A 19880-nucleotide genomic window follows, 5' to 3' on the forward strand; every position below is an offset into this window, starting at 1 on the left:
CAATGTGGATTTCACAAGCTTCAAAATCTCCCCTCCCCCTACAGCACCCCAAAACCAGCCCAGCTCGTTCCTGCCTCCCTAACGTGTTCTTCCTCCCACCTATCCCCTCCTCCCACCTCAAGCCGCACCCCCATCTCCTACCTACTAACCTCATCCCGCCCCCTTGATCAGTCCATCCTCCCTGGACTGACCTATCCCCTCCCTAACTCCCCACCTACACTCACCTTTACTGGCTCCATCCCCGCCTCTTTGACCTGTCTGTTTCCTCTCCACGTATCTTCTCCTCTATCCCTCTTCTATCCGCCTCCCCCTCTCTCCCTATTTATTTCAGAACCCCCTTCCTCTCCCCCATTTCTGATGAAGGGTCTCGGCCCGAAACGTCAGCCTTTCTGCTCCTATGATGCTGCTTGGCCTGCTGTGTTCATCCAGCTCTACACCTTGTTATCTCAGATTCTCCAGCATCTGCAGTTCCTACTATCTCTCATAGCCAGAGGAGGTGGTTTATGATCAGCGAGTTTATAATATAATATCCAATTATATGCTTATGAGAAATTTGTTCACTGAAAATTTCCGTGTAACACTGGTCTTACAAATGACATATAATCGGGATCAGTGGGCTTCCCCAGCTCAGGGATAGCTGTGAAATGTGCTCCAAACCAATCTCCTACTATTACATACAGTAAAATGGAAAAACTTGCAGATGCTAAAAATTGAGATGCAATTTATGGCAAATTGAGAGAAAACCTTGAAACAATGGATTTTTTCACAAACATCCCACATTGCCAAGGCATTTGTTAAAATTATGCCTAATATATCCATCAGCAGCCCATTTCCATGAACCAGCAACACAAAATCAGAAACTCTCCGCAAAAAACAGTGATAAAACTCTGTTCAAAACAGTCCACTCACAGTGATAACCACTGCACTCAAAGAAAAGGTTCATTAAAGTCCTTTCAGGAAGGAAATCTGCTGTCCCCAAGTCTAGCCTAAACGTGACTCCAGACCCACAGCAATGTGGTTTAGATAATAAATGCTTGCCCAGCCAAAGATCCCGACATTCAATGAACAAATCCCTAAAAATAAAAAACACTTCTCTTAATTCATGTGTAGTTCTCCCACTCACAAGAGGATGTAAGGCTGAATTTTAGGACACAGATCTTCAGAACAAGAGTAGACCATTCAGAATCGTGAAACTTTCCCATCATTCAATTTACAGCTGTTCGACACTCAATTCCATTTACTCATCTTTTAGCCACAACTCTCAATAACATCACCTAGCCTGCCAATCTCTATCAACATCCAGTCTTCAGAGCCCTTCTGGGAGGAGAGTACTAGGTTTATACTGATTTCAACTTTTGTCAGAAGTGTGCCCCAATTTCATCGCTCAACAGTTTATTCCAATTTCAAAATATTCAAGAATTAGGCAAAATATTGCCTCAACATTTGAAGCAGGCATTCTCGTGAAAATATATGGGATGATTATTTCTGCTGCCCTGTAAGTATATGTTTGCCTAAGGCTGACGCAAGCATTAGTGAATGACATTCAGTGTGCACTTCCCAACTCAAATAGCAATCAGCATTAAAAATCTTATATTTATCATGTGCTTTTACGTTGGTTAATATTTGATTTGCAATGGATGATAAACACACAACCAGAGGCCTGTATACTTTACCGAGCTGGTAGCTGTCAAAATACTTGGATTAAACTGAAACATCTTCAGATTAATGCGCAGCTGCACTAACATTAACTCAGTTCCCCTTTCACTTCATCCCTTCTACAGAATAGTCATATCGACCCATCCTGTACCCTTTCCCCAAAATCACATCTAATATCCCTCAAATCTATTTATAGCCTTTGCAATGGACATTGTTGGGGATTTACTTCAACGATCCATTTGTTGCTAAGTGTCATAGGTAAACCACAGTCTGCCACACTTTCCAACCACAACAGCTGCAGCTGACACCACAGTTCTGGTTAAGCCAGGTTTTGTTGTCTTACTGCTTCCTTCACCATTGGCCACTCATTACATTTCTATTTGTCATTCCATTGTAATGTTTCTGTATGGATAATGTTTAATGAATTCCACGCCTTCTTTTGATACAATTTTAGTTCTCTTGGTTAGGGCAGCACTTGTGCCCTCGTTTATGGTGGCTCAGTGGTTAGCCTCACAGTGCTAGGGACCCGGGTTTGATTCCAGCCTTGCATGACTGTGTGGAGTTTGCATGCTCTCCCTGTGTCTGCGTGGGTTTCTGCTGGGTGCTCCAGTTTCCTCCTACAGGCAAAAGATTTGCACATAGTGGATTGGCTACACTAAAAAAAAATTGCCCTGTGGTGTCCAGTTAAATTAGCCACAGTAAATGTGGGGTAATGGGAATAGGGGTCTGAGTTGGATGCTGTTTGGAGGGCCAGTGCAGTCTTGATGGGCTAAGTTACCTCTCTCTGCACTGTAGCTATTCTACTTGACTGTTAATCCAGTCTCATTTAGTGCTCCTCCAGTAGTTTTTGGTTCCACATAGCTTACCTTCACAAGTTTCCTTGTGCACCACATTTAAAAGCTGATTTTCTTTAGTTTTCTGAATGCGCCAAGCTTCACATTCATAATTTGTTACTGTGCAGAACATGTTTCAGTACACATATTCTTATGTCAAGATTCACATTGACGTTTCTTAGAACGTTGGCCTAATTTTGTAAATACAATTTTGACTTGTCCACTCATTTCAAAGAAGTAGGACATTTGACTGATCTTACAATCCTCAAACCCACTCTCCCGCCCTTTCCTCATAACCCTCAAGTCACTTACTAATTAAAAACCTATCCCAAGCTTGAATATACTTAATGGCCCAGACTCAACAGCCCTCTGTGGTAAATAATTCTACTGTTTCACAACCCTCAGAAGACAAATTCCTCCTCTTTGCTTTCTTAAATTGATTTTATACATCTCAATCACGTTTCCCCTCAGTCTCCTCTGCTTCAAGGAAAACAACCACAGTCTATCCAATCTTTCTTCATGACTGAAAATCTGCAGCCCAGGCAAAATGTTGGTAAATCTCCTCTGCACCCTCTCCAATCAGATCCTCCCTATGAGGTGCATTTCAGAACTGCACATTTTATTCTAGCTGTGGCCTAACTAATGTTTAATACAGATCCAGAAAACATCCCTGTTTTTAAACTCTACACCTTGACCAGTAAAGGGAAGTATCCCATATGCCTTCTTTACTACTTTGTCTACCTGCCCTGCAACCTTAAGGGTGGACATTCACCTGGTGGACACCTCTGACTCTCTCTCCAATTCAATAACGTCCAGTTCCTTTATTCTTCCTGCAAAGTGCAAAACCTCACATTTCCCCACATTGCATTCCATCTGCCAAGGCTTTGCCCACATACTTACCCTGTCTATATCCCTCTGCAGACTATTTGTCATCCTTTCTTTAACATTTGAGGATGAGACCCATCAAGTTCAGGGAGCCTGTTTTCCTTATATTTTATCTTTAGTGATAGTGATTGACTTTATATCCCACCCAAACCTGATTTCTGCCCCTTGCTTATTAAATATTTTTGAAGTGCTTGTGTCTTCTATCCTTACAGTTTTTAACATCAAATGTTGTGCCTTAAAAGAACAAAACATAGACAATAAGAACAGCAGTAGGCCATTCAGCCTTCTCCATCATTCAGTATGATCATGGCTGATCATCCTATTCAGTTCCCTGTTCCAACTTCTTGAAAATATCCAATAATTTGGCCTTGGCCACTTTCTATGGCAGACAATTCCACAGGCTCATATGGTATGTCCTTAGACTGTGATCTCTGGCTTAGGACTCCCTGGTCATCAAGAACATTTACCCTGTCTAGGTTCTATTAGAATTTTATAGATTTCTATGGGATCTCCCCACCACCGTCACCCTGGGAATATAGTTTCCTAAAAAGTTGAATTGATTGACCTGTTCTAACTAGGTTCCATTTATAGTTATATCACATAGTGGAATTGCCTTTTTTCTGTCATCACAGTAGCATATCTTTGCTTTGAACATAAGCCCATATACCTACCGCTTTCTTTTATGACTGTATCAAGTAATTTTTGCAAGTATTCATGATGGTACCATTGGCATAGTGACTTTTGCTTTTACTTATTCATGGGGTGTGTGTGTCACTGAGCAGGCCAGCATTTAGTGCCCAGACAGCAGTTAAGTGTCAACCACATTGGCGTATGGTCTGGAGTCATGTGTAGGCCAGTCCAGGTAATGACAACAGTTTCTTTCCCTAAAGGACATTAGTGAATCAGATGGGTTTTTCCAACAGTCAGCGATGGTTTCATGCTTTAATTCCAGATTTTCTTTATTGAATTCTGCTTTGGCAGAATTGAAACCAAGATGCCCAGAACATTACCTCTGGATTAATGGTCTAGTGAGAATACCAATAGGCCATCACACCACATCCCCCCCTCAAATTGTTGATGGCTGTCTCTCCTACATTTGTACCATCCACCCCGTCAATTCATTCAAGAATACTTTCAGTGCAGATAGAAAAACAGATGGGTGAGAGATCACAGCCTTGTCCATGCACTCTCTTAATCCACTTTCCGATCAGAGTTCCTTTTCATATCTGAAACCAGTAAATACTCCGAAAGAATCAAAGATCTTTCTCATTAAAATCATAACTCTCCCAGCTTCAGCTGACCTTATTTTTAAGCTAGTCTCCTTAGGCATGTTGACCATCGAGAACAAAGTTCTCGTTTACATTTTCATAAGCTTGAAGCTTCAGTCAAACTGTAAACTTCCCACCTTACAATGGATTTAAACCCAACTTTCCTAATCCTTCTGAGTAAGGTAAATCCCTGATGCTTAGATCATCTTTTCAAGGTGCCTCCACAACATCTAGAGGATAATACCATCTTTATACAATCAAGTACTCTACAGATATGGTCTATCCCACTTTATATAATCAATACTTGGTGTGAAAACCCCAGAGAAATGGACTGAACTAAAGCTTAAACTGTGTTAAGTCGTCGTAGTTAATAGATTCTCAAAATGTCTCAGATGGAGGATCAGTATCTTCAAAAAGGTTAATTTGTCAAAAACAGTTCAATAAAAAAGGTGTCAAAACTTAGAGGCCACAAGCATACATATTTTTAAAATATTTTATTGCCTTAACCCAGACGGCTATCAATAAAAAATTACATTCCCAGTATGTTAAAGCATGATTTACCATTTAACATTGCAACCATCCAAACTCAAAATTTGTACTGCATAAACAACAGTCTCAAAAAGAGCAGTGTTTTGCAGTTCTTATTCCTTGCACAGATCCCAAATCAATAATGCTTTTCAAAATGCATTTAAAGTCATGTTATATCTTTACAGACTTTTCTTTTGCCCAGGATTAAACATGTACTTTATCACTGTAGGTACACAATTTCACAGTTATGTCTATGATATTTCCACAGATGGAGGCAGTCTTTATAGAGGTTTTGTACATCATTGGCAACATTGCAGTGTGTTGAATGCACCAGAGAATTAGCTAGACTGATTTAGCAGGTTAATGGCATATTTTTAGCTCTGGCAGTAAACAAACCTATCGTCTAGGGTGTTAACTTATTCTCTTTTTGCAGTTTTAAGTGTCTTTTTGAACAGATTCATTACTTGTCAGACCTAAACAAAATTTTCAATGAACAACAATCAATCATCATACCTACAGACAGGCCAAGATTAAATTAATCTGTAAAAAATATCCAGCAAAACTTGTATTTCACCACAGGAGACATCATTAGGGCACTCCGAATCCTAGTTAATTTCTGCTGCAATCACAGCTAATTCAGACAATGTAATAAAAACTCTTAGGTTGAACAAAATTATTATTTGTGAGAGGAAAAATGGCATCTTACCCCCATTAGGATACTTGTAAATAACAGACTCCTCCACAGGAGTCAAGAATATAAAATCATGTAAAATGTGTTAGCATTTGAGATCTAATGATCAAGAAATATTCTGTTTCAAATCATACTTGCAGTTAAAAATGGAATTAACTAGAATCACTTTCCAAGTAGAAAATGATGTACTGTGCACAGAAGTGAATTTAGCCAATGTGCTGGACTGGCGCTGTGCCAGTGTGGGTGGGCATTGGGTTGCAAGCTACTTTTGGACAGAGGGGCTGGAATGAGTTAGCTTGCTTCCTTTATCTATCACTGTAATAGGACAAGGCTGTTCTTCCCTCTCAGCCATATTCTACCATTCAATTAGATCACAGCTGCACTGTGCCTCAACTCCATTTACCAAATTGATTTACACGCTTCACTATCAATCTCAGCCTTGAAATGTTATGCATCCTTAAAATAATTCACTGTGGTTAAAGACTGGAACTGACAATGTTGGCGAGAGTACTGCAACTGATCAGAATTGAAATTAGACTTGGAATAACAAATGGAAAAGTGCAGCAATGTCTTTGGGACTTACTTTGTAACAATTGAAATAGATTTCAAAAAGTGCACTTTGGATTTTAAAATCATACCTCTTAAAGAAGTCAAAAAATATCATACATGAACAAGATACACGGTATAATCATAAAACTAAACATGTTATTTATGGAATTACATCAATTACTTAAACCAGCTTCTGAGTAACCTGGATGGCAGATCAAATCTTTTAGTGCAAATGTCAAAATAAGAAGGAACATATATAGTCACAATTCAACCTTTTTTTTGTAAGTGAAGACACTGAAGTTAACTTTTTCCACTCTTCTTTCAAAAGCAACACAAAGTTAACACTCTCCAAAAGACAGCCACCTGATCCCACCTTTCAGATATATACAAACCACCTCAAACTGCAGATGGATAAAGAAACATAAAATCAATCTCAAATGTACATTAAACTTTGAAAAGTCAAAACTATCACTCCCAGATATAAAGGCAAATCCCCCCAATAAATAAATAAGTTACTGCATTTTAATTATCAGTACATTAAAAAAAATTATTCTGACAATTAACGTGGGCTGCACTGTTTTGTGAGATAATGATTTTCCTTGCAAGTACCAAATACTGAGCTTTTACCACAAATACACTTTTTTTTGGTAAATTGACTAAACTAAATGCAACATTTCATGCCACATCAGGGCTGTTGTAGCAAGTGCTACGAACCTATGGGAGTCTGCAATCATGGTCTTGCTGTTGGGAAACCACATTAAACAGAGCTCAAGTACCTACCCCAACTTTACCAAGTGTTGGCTGGGTTCTTATCCTGTACTCACCACCCAGATCGATGGTATTGAAGGACCTGCAATAAAGTCACTTGATCTGGAGGAGAGTTGGGGGTTAGTAGGGATAAAATCGGAAAATATGAATGAGGTGACATAATTTAACGTCACACAAGTTTCATCTGTGAAGACAAATGATTTCTCATTGGAGGTGGGCAGGAATGCAATGCAGATTAAAACATTGTCTCTACACTCATCTCATTATTTCCCTAACAATAGAGCACAAAATTCATCTGCCCTATATTGTAATGGGCAATAACAGTAATTCAGATAATCAAGCTTCAGTACATGATGTCCTAACTAAATAAATAAGCGGACTGTTCAAGCTGTTTTCAGTTAGCATGTGGGTGAAACTCTGCAAATTCGAGTGATTAATCTGTAATGCTAAAACCTGATGATAACTGCTGCTCAGTATTTGGACTTCCAAGAGCAAAACCAAAATATTGCAAACACAGAACAGTGGCATCAAGTTACAAATACCAGAAGCGTCCCAATATAAAATCTTGCTCTTTGGAAGCGTAGCTTTCAACAAGAGATTTTGCTTTGTATGGTTAACCACTCTCCCACTGGTTAAGTGTCAATCACTCTCCACCTTCCTTGCTTTCGGATCAGAATCCATTGCATTTTGCCCCCATTGTGTCAGCGCCAACAGACCAAGGGACACAGTGACTCATTGCACTCTTTTGACAGGACTGAATAGTTTGTCCTGTTGTAATGGGCAGACTATTCCATAGATTGGTATTGTAGGTGCTTCAATATTTATAACATGAATCAAACTGTCTTGGCATGACCTAGCCAAACTCAAGCAAAAGGCCTTGCACAACTCAAAGCTTAACCAGCGCCTGTGAATGAATGCCTTCCTTTGAACTTCAGAGTCACAACATGGTCAATATCCTTTAACACTGATCCCTGACACATGAAATAGTGAAACATGCAGCAGTCCATGATAGTGCAGAAGGAGAATCAGTTTCTTTTTTAAAAAGTGAGAAAAGAAACAATTTCCTGCAAGGAAACCTTGCATTAAAAATGTAGCAGTGGCAGTCAGACTGCAGGTCCTTAAACTGGAGAACGACCTTGCCTCGGAACATCCTGCAGGCTATGTGCAGTTTTCATAAAGGCACTTAGTAGTAGTTTGGTAACTTCTTCACTCAGTAAACGTCTGTCACCAAAACACAGTATTTTAGTACTTATGTGCTAAGAAGGCCTCTGGCTGGAATGCATTTTAAAAATAAACAATTTTGCTTTAAATGTTTTGCCTTTGAATTATATAAAGCTGTCAGTTACCGAAAGGGCTAACTGGTTTGGTTCTGCAGCCTCCTGGTAGTAGTAAGGATGAAATAGTCTCTCCTGGCTGCAGATTTGCATGGCATAATATGTATGGAGTAACAGATGAGGGAAACGGAAGGTAAAATAACAAACAAATTCATCTGGGACTGAGCCCAAAGTTTCTTGCACTTCCTCTGGCAGTTCCCTATAGTGATGTTTCTGAAAAAAAAACATGCAAGGTATATAAATGCTAGATGTACAGTCAAACATTCTTATTTTGCCTATCGTCAGCCTATTTTCTAAAGTGTTAAGCCACCCATCCCAGCACCGCAAACCATGAACACAAACCAAGTCTCCTCCTGATGCATACTGGTGGAAGTGGTGCTGCAGTGGTAATGTCACTGGACAGCAAATAAGAACCCTAGGTTAATGTTTTAAGGACCTGGGTTCAAATCCCACTATGGTGAAATGTGAATTCAATAAAAACCTGGAATAAAACACAAGCCTAACACCATGAAACCACTCGGATTGTTGCAAACAGGGCTGGTTGTTGGCTAATGGGCTGGTGTAGGAGGGAGGTTTTCATTTATGTGGATAATTGGAGCACATTCTGGGGAAGGTGGGACCTGTACAGTAAGGACGGGTTGCACCTGAACCGGAAGGGCACAAATATCCGGGGTGGGGGGGTGGAGTTGGTCGAGTTATACGGGATGGTTTAAACTAGAGATTGGCAGGGGGTGGGAAACCGGATTTATAATTCAGACGATGAGGTATTCAGCCTTCCTAAAGACACAACAGGGAGTGAGGTTGTTAATAAAGAAATGTGGTCAATGGAGCATAATTGTGGACACAGGGATGGTTTGAAGTGTGTATACTTCAATGCTAGAAGTATCAGAAATAAGACGGATGAACTTAGAGCATGGGTCAGTACTTGCAACTACGATGTTGTGGCCATTACAGAAACTTGGGTAACTCAGAGACAGGAATGGTTGTTGGAAGTTCCGGGATTTAGATGGTTTAAAAGAAATAGGGAGGGTGGAAAAAAAGAGACGGGGGAGTGGCATTGCTAGTCAGGGCTATTATAGCAGCTACTGAAAGGCAGTTCGAGAATGACGTGTCTACAGTCAGTTTGGGTTGAGGTCAGGAACAAGAAAGGAGCAGTCACTTTGTTGGGGTTTTTTTTTTAAGAGACCTCCGAATAGATGCAGAGAAGTGGAGGAGCAGATTGGGAGGCAGATACTGGAAAGGTGCAGAAGTCACAGGGTTGTAGTCATGGGTGACTTCAACTTTCCAAATATTGATTGGAAACTTTTTAGTTCTAATAGTTTAGATGGAGCGGATTTTGTCCAGTGCGTTCAGGAAGGATTCCTGACACGGTACGTAGATAGACCAACACGAGGAAATAATGGATTTAGTGCTTGGCAATGAACCTGGCCAAGTGTTAGACCTGTTGGTAGGAGAGCATTTTGGTGGTAGTGATCATAACTCTGTTACTTTTACAATAGTCATGGAAAAGGATAGGTACATACAGCAGGGTAAGGTTTATAATTGGGGGAAGGGTAATTATAATTCTGTTAGGCAAGAACTGGGTAACATAAAATGGGAACAGATGCTGTCAGGAAGAGCATTATTGAAATGTGGAGATTATTTAAGGAATGCATACTGCGTGTGCTCGATATGTTTGTCCCTAGCAGGCAGGGACGATACGGTCGAGTGAGGGAGCCTTGGTTCTCAAGAGAGGTCGAACGACTGGTTAAGAGGAAGAAGGATGCTTATAAAAGGTTTAGGAAAAGAGGATCGGAAAAGGTTCTAGAGGGATACAAGTTAACCAGGAAGGAGCTGAAGAAAGGGCTTAGGAGAGCTATAATGGGGCATGGGAAAACCTTAGCAAATAGGATCAAGGAAAACTCCAAGACTTTTTACACATACATGGGGAATAAGAGAATGACCACAGAAAGGGTAGGGCCGATCAAAGATTGTAAGGGAATTTGTGCACAGAGTCTAAAGAGATAGGAGAGGTCCTCAATGAATACTTTTCTTCGGTATTCATAACTGAGAAGGACCTAGTTGTAGAGGAGGACAGTGTGAAACTGGCTGGTGGGCTAGAGGAGGTTGATGTTAGTAAGGAAGATGTACTAGGAATTTTGAAGAACTTTAAGATAGATAAGTCCCCCGGGCCTGATGGGATTTATCCAAGGATTCTATGGGAAGCAAGGGAAGAGATTGCACGGCCTTTGGCGATGATCTTTTCGTCCTCACTGTCCACAGGTATAGTGCCAGAAGACTGGACAGAGGCAAACGTCATTCCCTTGTTCAAAAAAGGGAATAGGGATAACCCCGGGAATTACAGGCCAGTTAGTTTTATTTCAGTGGTGGGCAAATTATTGGAAAACCTCTGAGAGATAGGATTTATGATCACTTGGAAAGGCACAGTTTGATTCATGATAGTCAGCATGGATTTGTGAGGGGTAGATCATGCCTCACAAACCTTATCGAATTCTTTGAAGAGGTGACCAAACACGTGGATGAAGGTAGAGCAGTGGACGTGGTATACGTGGATTTAAGTAAGGCGTTTGATAAGGCCCCCCATGGTAGGCTCATGCAGAAAGTAAGGAGGCATGGGATAGGGAGAAATGTGGCAGATTGGATTCAGAATTGGCTGACCCTTAGAAGGCAAAGGGTGGTAGTGGATGAAAAATATTCAACATGGTGCTCAGTTACAAGTGGTGTACCACAAGGATCTGTTCTGGGTCCTCTTCTATTTGTAAATGATTTGGATGTCGGAGTGGAAGGGTGGATTAGTCAGTTCACGGACAATACGAAGGTGGGTCGAGTTATTGATAGTACGGAGGGCTGTTCTAGGTTACAAAGGGACATTGATAGGATGCAGACCTGGGCTGAGAAAAGTGGCAGATGGAGTTTAACCCTGAAAAAAGTGTGAGGTGATTCATTTTGGAAGGACAAACTTGAAATCAGAATACAGGATTAACGGAAAGATTCTTGGCAGTGTGGAGGAGCAGAGGGATCTCGGGGTTCATGTCCACAGTTCCCTGAAAGCTGCCACCCAGGTGGATAGAGTTGTTAAGAAGGCGTATGGTGTGTTACCTTTCATTAATAGAGGGATTGAGTTCAAGAGCCGTGAAGTTATGCTCCAGCTATACAAAACCCTAGTTCGGCGACAACTGGAGTATTGTGTCCAGTTCTGGTTGCCTCATTACAGGAAAGATGTGGAAGCGTTAGAAAAGGTGCAGAGGAGATTTACCAGGATGTTGCCTGGAACGGAGGGAAGGTCTTACGAGGAAAGGTTGAGAGTGTTAGGGGTTTTCTCTTTGGAACGACAAAGGATGAGAGGTGACTTGATGGAGGTGTACAAAATGATCAGAGGTATAGATAAAGTGGACAGCCAGAGACTTTTTCCTAGGGTGGAGGTAGCTATTACGAGGGGGCATAGTTTTAAAGTGAGAGGAGGTAGGTATAGGGGAGACGTCAGAGGTAGGTTCTTTACTCAGAGAGTAGGGGTGTGGAATGCATTGCCGGAGACGGTAGTGGAGTCGGCCTCATTTGGGGCATTTAAGCGGCAATTAGATAGGCATATGGATGATAGTATAAGGTAGGGGTGGAGGTTAGATAGACCTTAGGTTTAGGGCAAAAGTTCGGCACAACATCGTGGGCCGAAGGGCCTGTACTGTTTTATGTTCTATGTTCTAAAAACCCATCCAGTTCACTAATGCCCTTTAGGGAAGGAATTCTGCCATGCTTACCTGTTCTGGCCTACATGTGACTTCAGACTCCAGAAATCTGGTAAACTATTTACAGCCTTTTCAGCAATTAGGGATGGGAAATAAGTGCTGGCCTGGCCAGTGACGCTCACATCCCATGAACAAATAAAAACTCAGACATTCAAAAGAACAAAATCAAATTTGATACTTGCACACACTAATAGCATCCCCCAGCAAATCATATCACAACAAAAAATATACTGTCAAATTGAGAGGCACTTTGCAAACACAGAAATGAATAAAACCTTAGGCAATTTGTCAGTCCTCACAATGAAGCAATTCCATGTTTCAATAATAACTGAAAATAAAACTGATCTGAATCTATGATGACTGAATGAATAGTCAGAAGAGGCTAGAATATGGGTTTAATTTCTACATTAATCTGTTAGTGAGAGACTAGGTGCTATTGGGATGACCAGGCATTTCACAGGAACAGAAGGGCATCATCAGGCCTCAAACTCTTGAAGGCCAGATACCAGAAGGATGAGGCTGAAGTGAGGCTGGAAGAATACTTTAAAGGCAACATTCACAAAACATTTATTAATCTCACTTACAAAACATTTCAAAGAACTGATAAATCCATTAATTATTCAATAGTGGCATATTTTATCCCAAGGTTCATGGTGTTACACATTCTTCGTTGCCGGGTTGTAAATCTGCTCGAGATCATTGCCAACTTCACTCTGTAACCAGACTGCCACCAGAAGGTAAACAAGCTGAGTTCAGGATGACTCTATTTAGTCATCTTATATACCACCCTTTATGCTGCTGACTCTGCAGTCTCTATTCCCTGGAGTTAACCTGAACTCCAAGATCAGAAATTAGGTTTGGGAATGCTAGTCACTTAGCTGAATTCCAACAAACTCTTCTGCTAATTGCCGATAAACAGGTTTATCCTTAAAAATGGAGTGATCAGTGCTTTGATTGTCACCACTTTTCGATACTTGGAAATGACACGACCTTAGAGCTAGGAGTCTGTTCTGGGGGTAGTGCCTGGATGAAATCTGAGAGAACGGGAGAGGCACGGTGAGAATATACTAAGGGAGGGTGTTTGAACTGCAGAGTTTTTTTCAAATTACAAAGACTTCAATTGGATTTTTCAGAAAATGAATCAGGCCTCAAGGATTGACCAGTAAGGCCGTGCCCATACTGAAAAATCCAAGCACCTAAAGTGGCCAAGCAGCTTCTACCTCTAAGTCAGAGCTCCATGCCAGCTATTGTAGTTAGCCAACAGTTTGGGAAGCTCTGTCCTAGGTCATTCGCTAGAGCTGTAATATGAAGAATGCTGAGTAGTCCCATTTAATGACTTCCTTTTCTTAACTCAACAGCACGAAGAAGGATTAGTTTGTAGCATTACACATTTACAGCTTGCAACAAACAGAGACAAATTACTTTTTGAGTTCTTGTGACCTTTCTCTACAACTCATTATAACAGCAGCCTGAACCTCAGCATGTCCATGGTTACTCTTTAACTCCTATCCTTTTCACGAGCAAGACTACCCACTGCCACCTCTGTAACAAGCCCATTGCTACTACGCCACCTCAGCAATTTAGTGCTGAAACATTCCCAATGACATCCCTTCCTGACTGCACTGCTCCAAGGCTCTCCAGCCAACATTCCATTTCCCATCCACAAGTTTTAGCTCATCTAAAGTTCTCAGGCCCATATCCTACCTTACACCAAGCTCTGTACTTATCTCCCCTAGTTTGCTGACCTACATTCCGCCAACTCTACAGTTCATCAAATTTGAAATTCACAAACTTGATTTTAACATTCTGCATGTTCTCATCCTTCCCCATCTGTGACCTCCTCCTGCCCTGCAACCCTCCTAGACCTTTGTGCTCCCTCATTCCAGCCTCTTTCACATTTTCAATTTCCATTCACTTGACCACATTGGCACCATGCCTTCACATGCCCAAGTCCTAGGCTCTGGAATTCTTAGGCACCATATAAATGCAAGTTATTGACATCTTACGTATTACTGGATACAGTAGAAAGGGAGAAGCTGTTTCTGCTCAAAAACGAAGTGGGCATAGTTTTAAAGTGATGGGCAAAAGAAGCAATAGTGTTGTGTGAAAAAAAACTTCTTTCACACTGAGTTCTGACGAAGGGTTCTGACCTAAAACATCAACTTTCCTGCTCCTCTGATGCTGTCTCACCTGCTGTGTTCCTCCAGCTCCACACTGTATTGACTTTTTCCGCAGTGAGTAGTTTACAGAATTGTTTTGGTGCAGGAGGCCATTCAATCCATGGTGCCTACACTGATTCTATGACGTAGTGCCAACCTCCTGTCCTTTCTACATGTCCCTGCACACAATTTCCATCTGTGCACTACTTGGAAATGGGTAGAGACAGGTTCAATGGGGACATTCAAGAGGGCACTGGTTGATTACTTGGATAGAAATAGTGTGCAAGCTTATGGGGAAAAAGCAGGAGATATGCATTTGGTAAAGAGGCACCTTTTAAAGTGTCAGTGCAGGCACAATAGGGAAAATGGCCTCCTTCTGTACCATAACAATTCTGTGACACAGCTATTTCGCAGCCAGTAGTTGATGGATGTCATTTACTAATTCATGGATTAGTTCATTCATTTTTAGAGGTTTCCTCTATTAAGGTTCTCACTGCCCCTCTCCACATGCCCAAAGAAACTGGTGCCTTGTGGAGATGGCAGGTTAACTGCAACACATCCCTGAGTAGTGACCAGGCGGGGTTACCACTGACTGTGATTACATTAACAGGTGTCGACGCTTCACCTGACTGACAGAGACCCAAATAATTCACGTGAAACATTTACAAGAATTATTAGCCATTTTATTAGAGATCAAAGTAACAAATCTTGAAACACTGGTACAATTACCTTATTCCTCATTGCTCGCAGAAGATCTCGCACTGAGCTCCCTTTATATGATCGGAATTTTCTAAGATCTGCAAAAATAAAAAAGTTACTTTGCGACAAAGCTCTTGCCTCATGCCACTGTTCTCAGCATCCTGGCCATAGGCTGGTAAACCTTATGCAGTTAAGGGAATAGAGATCATAAGACAAATGGAAACAGAGATTTAACTTATGCTGTCAGATCCTGCACGACAGATTCCAAGACTAGGATTGGGGTTATCAGATGCAGATTCATATACACAACAGCTACGTTCCAAGATATCATGGGCAAGTCCCATTCCCCACAGAAGAATAGATTCCCTTTTATAAATCAGTGGTAAGACTTCAAATGGGATAGAGTCTAATAATGTGCACCATACTCAAAAGCTGTTAAAGCCTTGAAGTGGGTAGAGCTTTATCAGAATGGCACTGGGATTAGGCCTTTTAATCATGTGAAAAGATCACAGAAGCTGGGATTGTTTTCCTCACAGCACAAAAGACTAAATGATTGAGCATCTTTATTAAAACCCTTTATAAACCCAGAGTTGAGATTGGGAATGGACTGCCTGAAATGGGAGTGACACTAGATTCAAGACCAACTTTCAAAAGGAGATTGATCAAAACCCTTAATCAAGAAGTATTTTGGGGGATATGAAGGAAGAACAGAGAAGTCTGTTGATTGGGACTGCTACTTTCAAGAACTAGAAAAAGCACAATGGGGATAAAGCTGCTTCCTTCTGTGGCATTGAATTCTATAATTCCTTTATAAAGACTGGCATGAAAATTACTAAGACAAAAAGTAGTTTGCTGTCCCACTGAATAAGCTTCATCCTCACCACACTGCCCCTACTCCAGGCTTTTGCAGGTCATGTATTCCTACATCACAAGGTGGGACAGACAGCTGATTGAATGAGAAAGAAAGGAGAACCTCTTCAGTCAAAACCACTGACCTCATTAAAATCTAGACTGATTTCAACAGTTCCACAGTCAAACAGCAACCACATACTACAGAGACTGCAACCTCACGTTTCCCAATTGGAGATGAACAAGATAAAGGTTGTGATGGCTTTCATTTAAGAATGGAGCAGCACAGCAGTTCAGCGGTTAGCACTGCAGCCTCACAGGGCCACGGACCTGGGTTTGATTCCACCCTTGGGTGACTGTGTGGAGTTTGCACGTTCTCCCGTGTCTGTGTGGGTTTCCTCCCACATTCCAAAGATCTGCAGGTTAGGTGGATTGGCCCTGCTAAATTGCCAACAGTGTCCAGGAACGTGCAAGTTCGGTGGATTTCCCACTGAAAAATGCAAGGTTATGAGGATAGAGTAGGGTCACGGGTCCAGGTGGGATCCCTTTTGAAGGGTCAGTATGAACTTGATGGGTGGAAGGGCCCGCTTCTGCACTGTAGGGATTCTATGATTAAAAAAAGCAGAAGAGAATCTGAAGGAAATGTCTGTGGATATTCACAGGAACATGAGCAGAATTTCAAGACATGCTGAGCAAGAAGTCAGATTTTAGCTGAAGGTTTAATTACAAAAGATTTGCACAAGCATGTTCTTTGCAAAACCTATTTCCTCCTCTCCTGAGTATGGTCAGGTAAAACAATAACTTCACATTATTCATTTTCTTCTGTAAAGATAAAATAAAAACTGACAGCATAATAAAAATTAACAGTAGCAAGACAATAGCAAGCCAATGAGTTTACACAACTATCGCCAATGTCACTAAAACAGGGTTAGCAGTGAGTACAGTCAGCTATTCTTAAATCACTTGAGAATGAATGAGCATAACTTCAAGTCAGCCACATGAGCTGCCCACCTGTCTGCAGAGGTACAGTGATATGTTCTTTCCAGTCACCTTGAACTACGCTTCGTCCACCTCTCTCCAGTTCTCTTACTATTGGTCCATCCAGAGGCTCCTTCTCTATTCGATCACTGACATCCTGCAATGATTAACCCAAAATTACAAGACTCTGACATGATCCCGAAGTCATGTTGTGTATCTGTTGTAACCGAAATAGAAAACTGATTTCAACAATGTACATTTCCTGCCTTTACGCACGCAATTTAAAAATTCAAAACGTTCTCTTCTCCCTGATGATTTGGTGACCACAATCACCATATTGGTGGCATTTTCATTTGTTCATGGGACTGGCGCATACATGCATGTGCACGTTTGGGGGTGGCTGATACACCCGTAGTCCACCCTTTAGGAAGGGAATTCCAGAAGTGATTTTGAACAGTTCTGAGTCAGTACGGAGTGGGGCTGGAGGGGACCCGAAACGTTAACTGTTTTCTCCTTCACAGATGCTGCCAGACCTGCTGAGCTCTTCCAGCAACTTTGTTTTTGTTCCTGATTCACAACATCTGCAGTTCTTTTGGTTTCTATATACTCAATGACCGGGAGGGAGTGGAAATAAAAACTGGCTGATATTCCAGCTCATTAAACTAATGACTATGCCCATACCCCACCCAAACGCTGGGTAAGAGCAGGTTTAAACAAAGCTCTACCACCTCTAAGCTTGAAATAAGTTTGTCCGTGACTGACCTGGATGAATACAGGAGGACAACCCGAGTTCCTGGCTTCAGGAAAGGAGAGGGCAAGAAAAAAACATTAAAGGGGAAAAGGCAAAATTAAAAACCATCTGTCTAAGGAATGATATGATGCACAATAACACTGAACAACCTTTGGATTCACACTTCCAACAGCTAATATGTAACCCTTTAAATAAAAGATTCTGCCTTAATCAATAAGCTGCTCATGGTAGAGTGGAGTCTTATTTTCAAACAGGATAGTGCAGATGTTAATTCTTGCTTTAATAGTTATTGTTGGTACCTTATGGCTAAGAACATTTTGAATAAAGAGACTTGATCATAATCATTGTGAGAGATTACTCAGCAAAGGAGTGAATCGCCAAAAACATCTATCTTTCTCAAACAGACAGGCAGGGATAAAATTTTGAAAATGCAGGGAAGGCACTCCATAAAGTAGGTACTTATCCGATGTGAGTAACTTCCTCTAAATACACTTTCTTCTCTTAATCAACAATATTAAGCATCTAACAAAGAAGGTTTAATAACAGGAATAGTTGAAGACGAAGGGAAAACAAACCTGGAAAAACTGAAGCTGTTTCTCAAGACTCCAAAAGAAAGGATTTTTCAACACACGTTTTGCAGAGGGGCGTTTCTGTGGGTCCATGTTTATCATTTCCTTAATTAAATCGTGTGCAATAATATCCGCTGGAAAGAGAGAGAAATAGGGAATAAATGATTAATGCATTAAGAAATAATCAACTTGTCTGGAACTAAAAAAGTTGCTGGAAAAGCTCAACAGGTCTGGTAGCATCTGTGAAGAGAAAACAGAGAGTTAACGTTTCGGGTCCGGTGACTCTTTCTTAGAATTGATGGCAACTAGGAAAATTTTGGTTTGTGTGCAGAAGATAAGGTAGGGGGAAGGGCTAAGGCATAAACAATTGGTGGGGATAGAGCGCAAAGAGAGAGAAGAACAGTTGGACAGAAAAAAGGTCGGTAATGATCTGGCTAAAAGGGTGTATAGCTGTTAATGGAGACTGATAAGTGCTAACAATAGGTAGTGTGTAAAAACAGACTGAGATAAAAAGGCCTGGTGTGTGGGGTAGGGGGCTAGGACATCAGAGAGTTCAGGCCCTAAAATTATTGAACTCAATATTGAGTCCGGAGGGCTACAGGGTCCTCAAGCTTGCGCTGAGCTTCACTGAAACACCACAGCGGGGAACACGTTGGCGTGTTAACATGGCAGGCAACTGGGAGCTCAGGGTCATTTTTGTGGGCAGAATGTACATATTCTGCAAAGCCGTCACCCAATCTACGCTTTGTTTCCCCAACGTAGAGGAGACCACGTTGTGAGCAGCGAATGCAGTAGACTAGATTGTGAGAAGTGCAGGTAAAGTGCTGGTTCACCTGGAACATATGTTTAGGCCCTTGGATACGGAGGACGGCGGTGGTAAATGGGCAGGTGTTACACCTACTGCGGTTGCAGAGGAAGGTGCCATGGGACTGTGGGGGGTGTTGGGAGTGAAGGAAGAGTGGACAAGAGTGTCCCAGGGGTAGGGAGGGGAGGGGAATGTGTGTCTGGTGGTAGGATCTCGCTGGAGGTGGCGGAAATGGTGACTGATGATCTTCTAGATGTGGATACTGGTGGGATGGTAGGCAAGGGCAAGGGGAACCCTACTGCTGTCGCAAGAGGGAAAAGAGGGGTGAGGGCGGAAGTGTGGGCAAAGGGTCAGACCCGGTTGAAGGCCCTGTCAAAAACGGTGCTGGGGAAGCCTCGGCTGAGAAAGACGGTGAACATTTCAAAAGGCCCCTTGTCAAAGTTGGCCTCATCAGAACATATGTGACGGAGACGGAGAAACTGGGAGAATGGAACACAGTCTTTACAGGAAGCAAGGTATGAGGATGTATAGTCCAGGTAGCTGTGGGAGTCAGTGGGTTTATAGTGTATATTAGTGACCAGTTTATCCCCAGAAATGCAAACAGATGTCGAGGAAGGGAAGGGAGGAGTCAGAGATAGATCAGGTGAAAATGAGGGCAGGGTGGAAATTGCAAGCAAAAAATTGACGGACTTTTCCAATACTGGATGAGACAGGGAAGCAGCTCCAATGATACCATCAGTACATCGGAGAAACAGTTATGGAAGGCGTCTGGAACAAGGACTGGAACAAGGACTGGAACAAGGACTGGAACAAGG

At 41.7% G+C, this 19880-nt stretch overlaps 1 protein-coding gene across 5 annotated transcripts in view; it reads right to left on the bottom strand.

Moving 5' to 3' along the window:
- The window catches only part of LOC109929525 (serine/threonine-protein kinase/endoribonuclease IRE1), a 111900-nt gene that overhangs the window by 20393 nt on the left and 71627 nt on the right, over window positions 1–19880 (bottom strand). The window contains exons 19-23 of one of the 5 annotated variants that reach the window (XM_048610796.1): window positions 18267–18394; window positions 16974–17097; window positions 15144–15211; window positions 8525–8725; window positions 5122–8399 (exon numbers count right to left, since the gene is read on the bottom strand). In XM_048610796.1, the coding sequence (XP_048466753.1) occupies window positions 8385–8399; window positions 8525–8725; window positions 15144–15211; window positions 16974–17097; window positions 18267–18394 (536 nt within the window). In that variant the 3' untranslated portion in view covers window positions 5122–8384. Of the gene's footprint in view, window positions 1–5121; window positions 8726–15143; window positions 15212–16973; window positions 17098–18266; window positions 18395–19880 lie in introns of those variants that run through there. The other 4 variants (XR_007264557.1, XM_020529192.2, XM_048610793.1 and 1 more) reach the window with 4 other exon arrangements.

This window comes from Rhincodon typus, chromosome 23 (assembly GCF_021869965.1).
Source record: "Rhincodon typus isolate 14 chromosome 23, sRhiTyp1.1, whole genome shotgun sequence".
Taxonomy (NCBI): Eukaryota; Metazoa; Chordata; class Chondrichthyes; order Orectolobiformes; family Rhincodontidae; genus Rhincodon; species Rhincodon typus.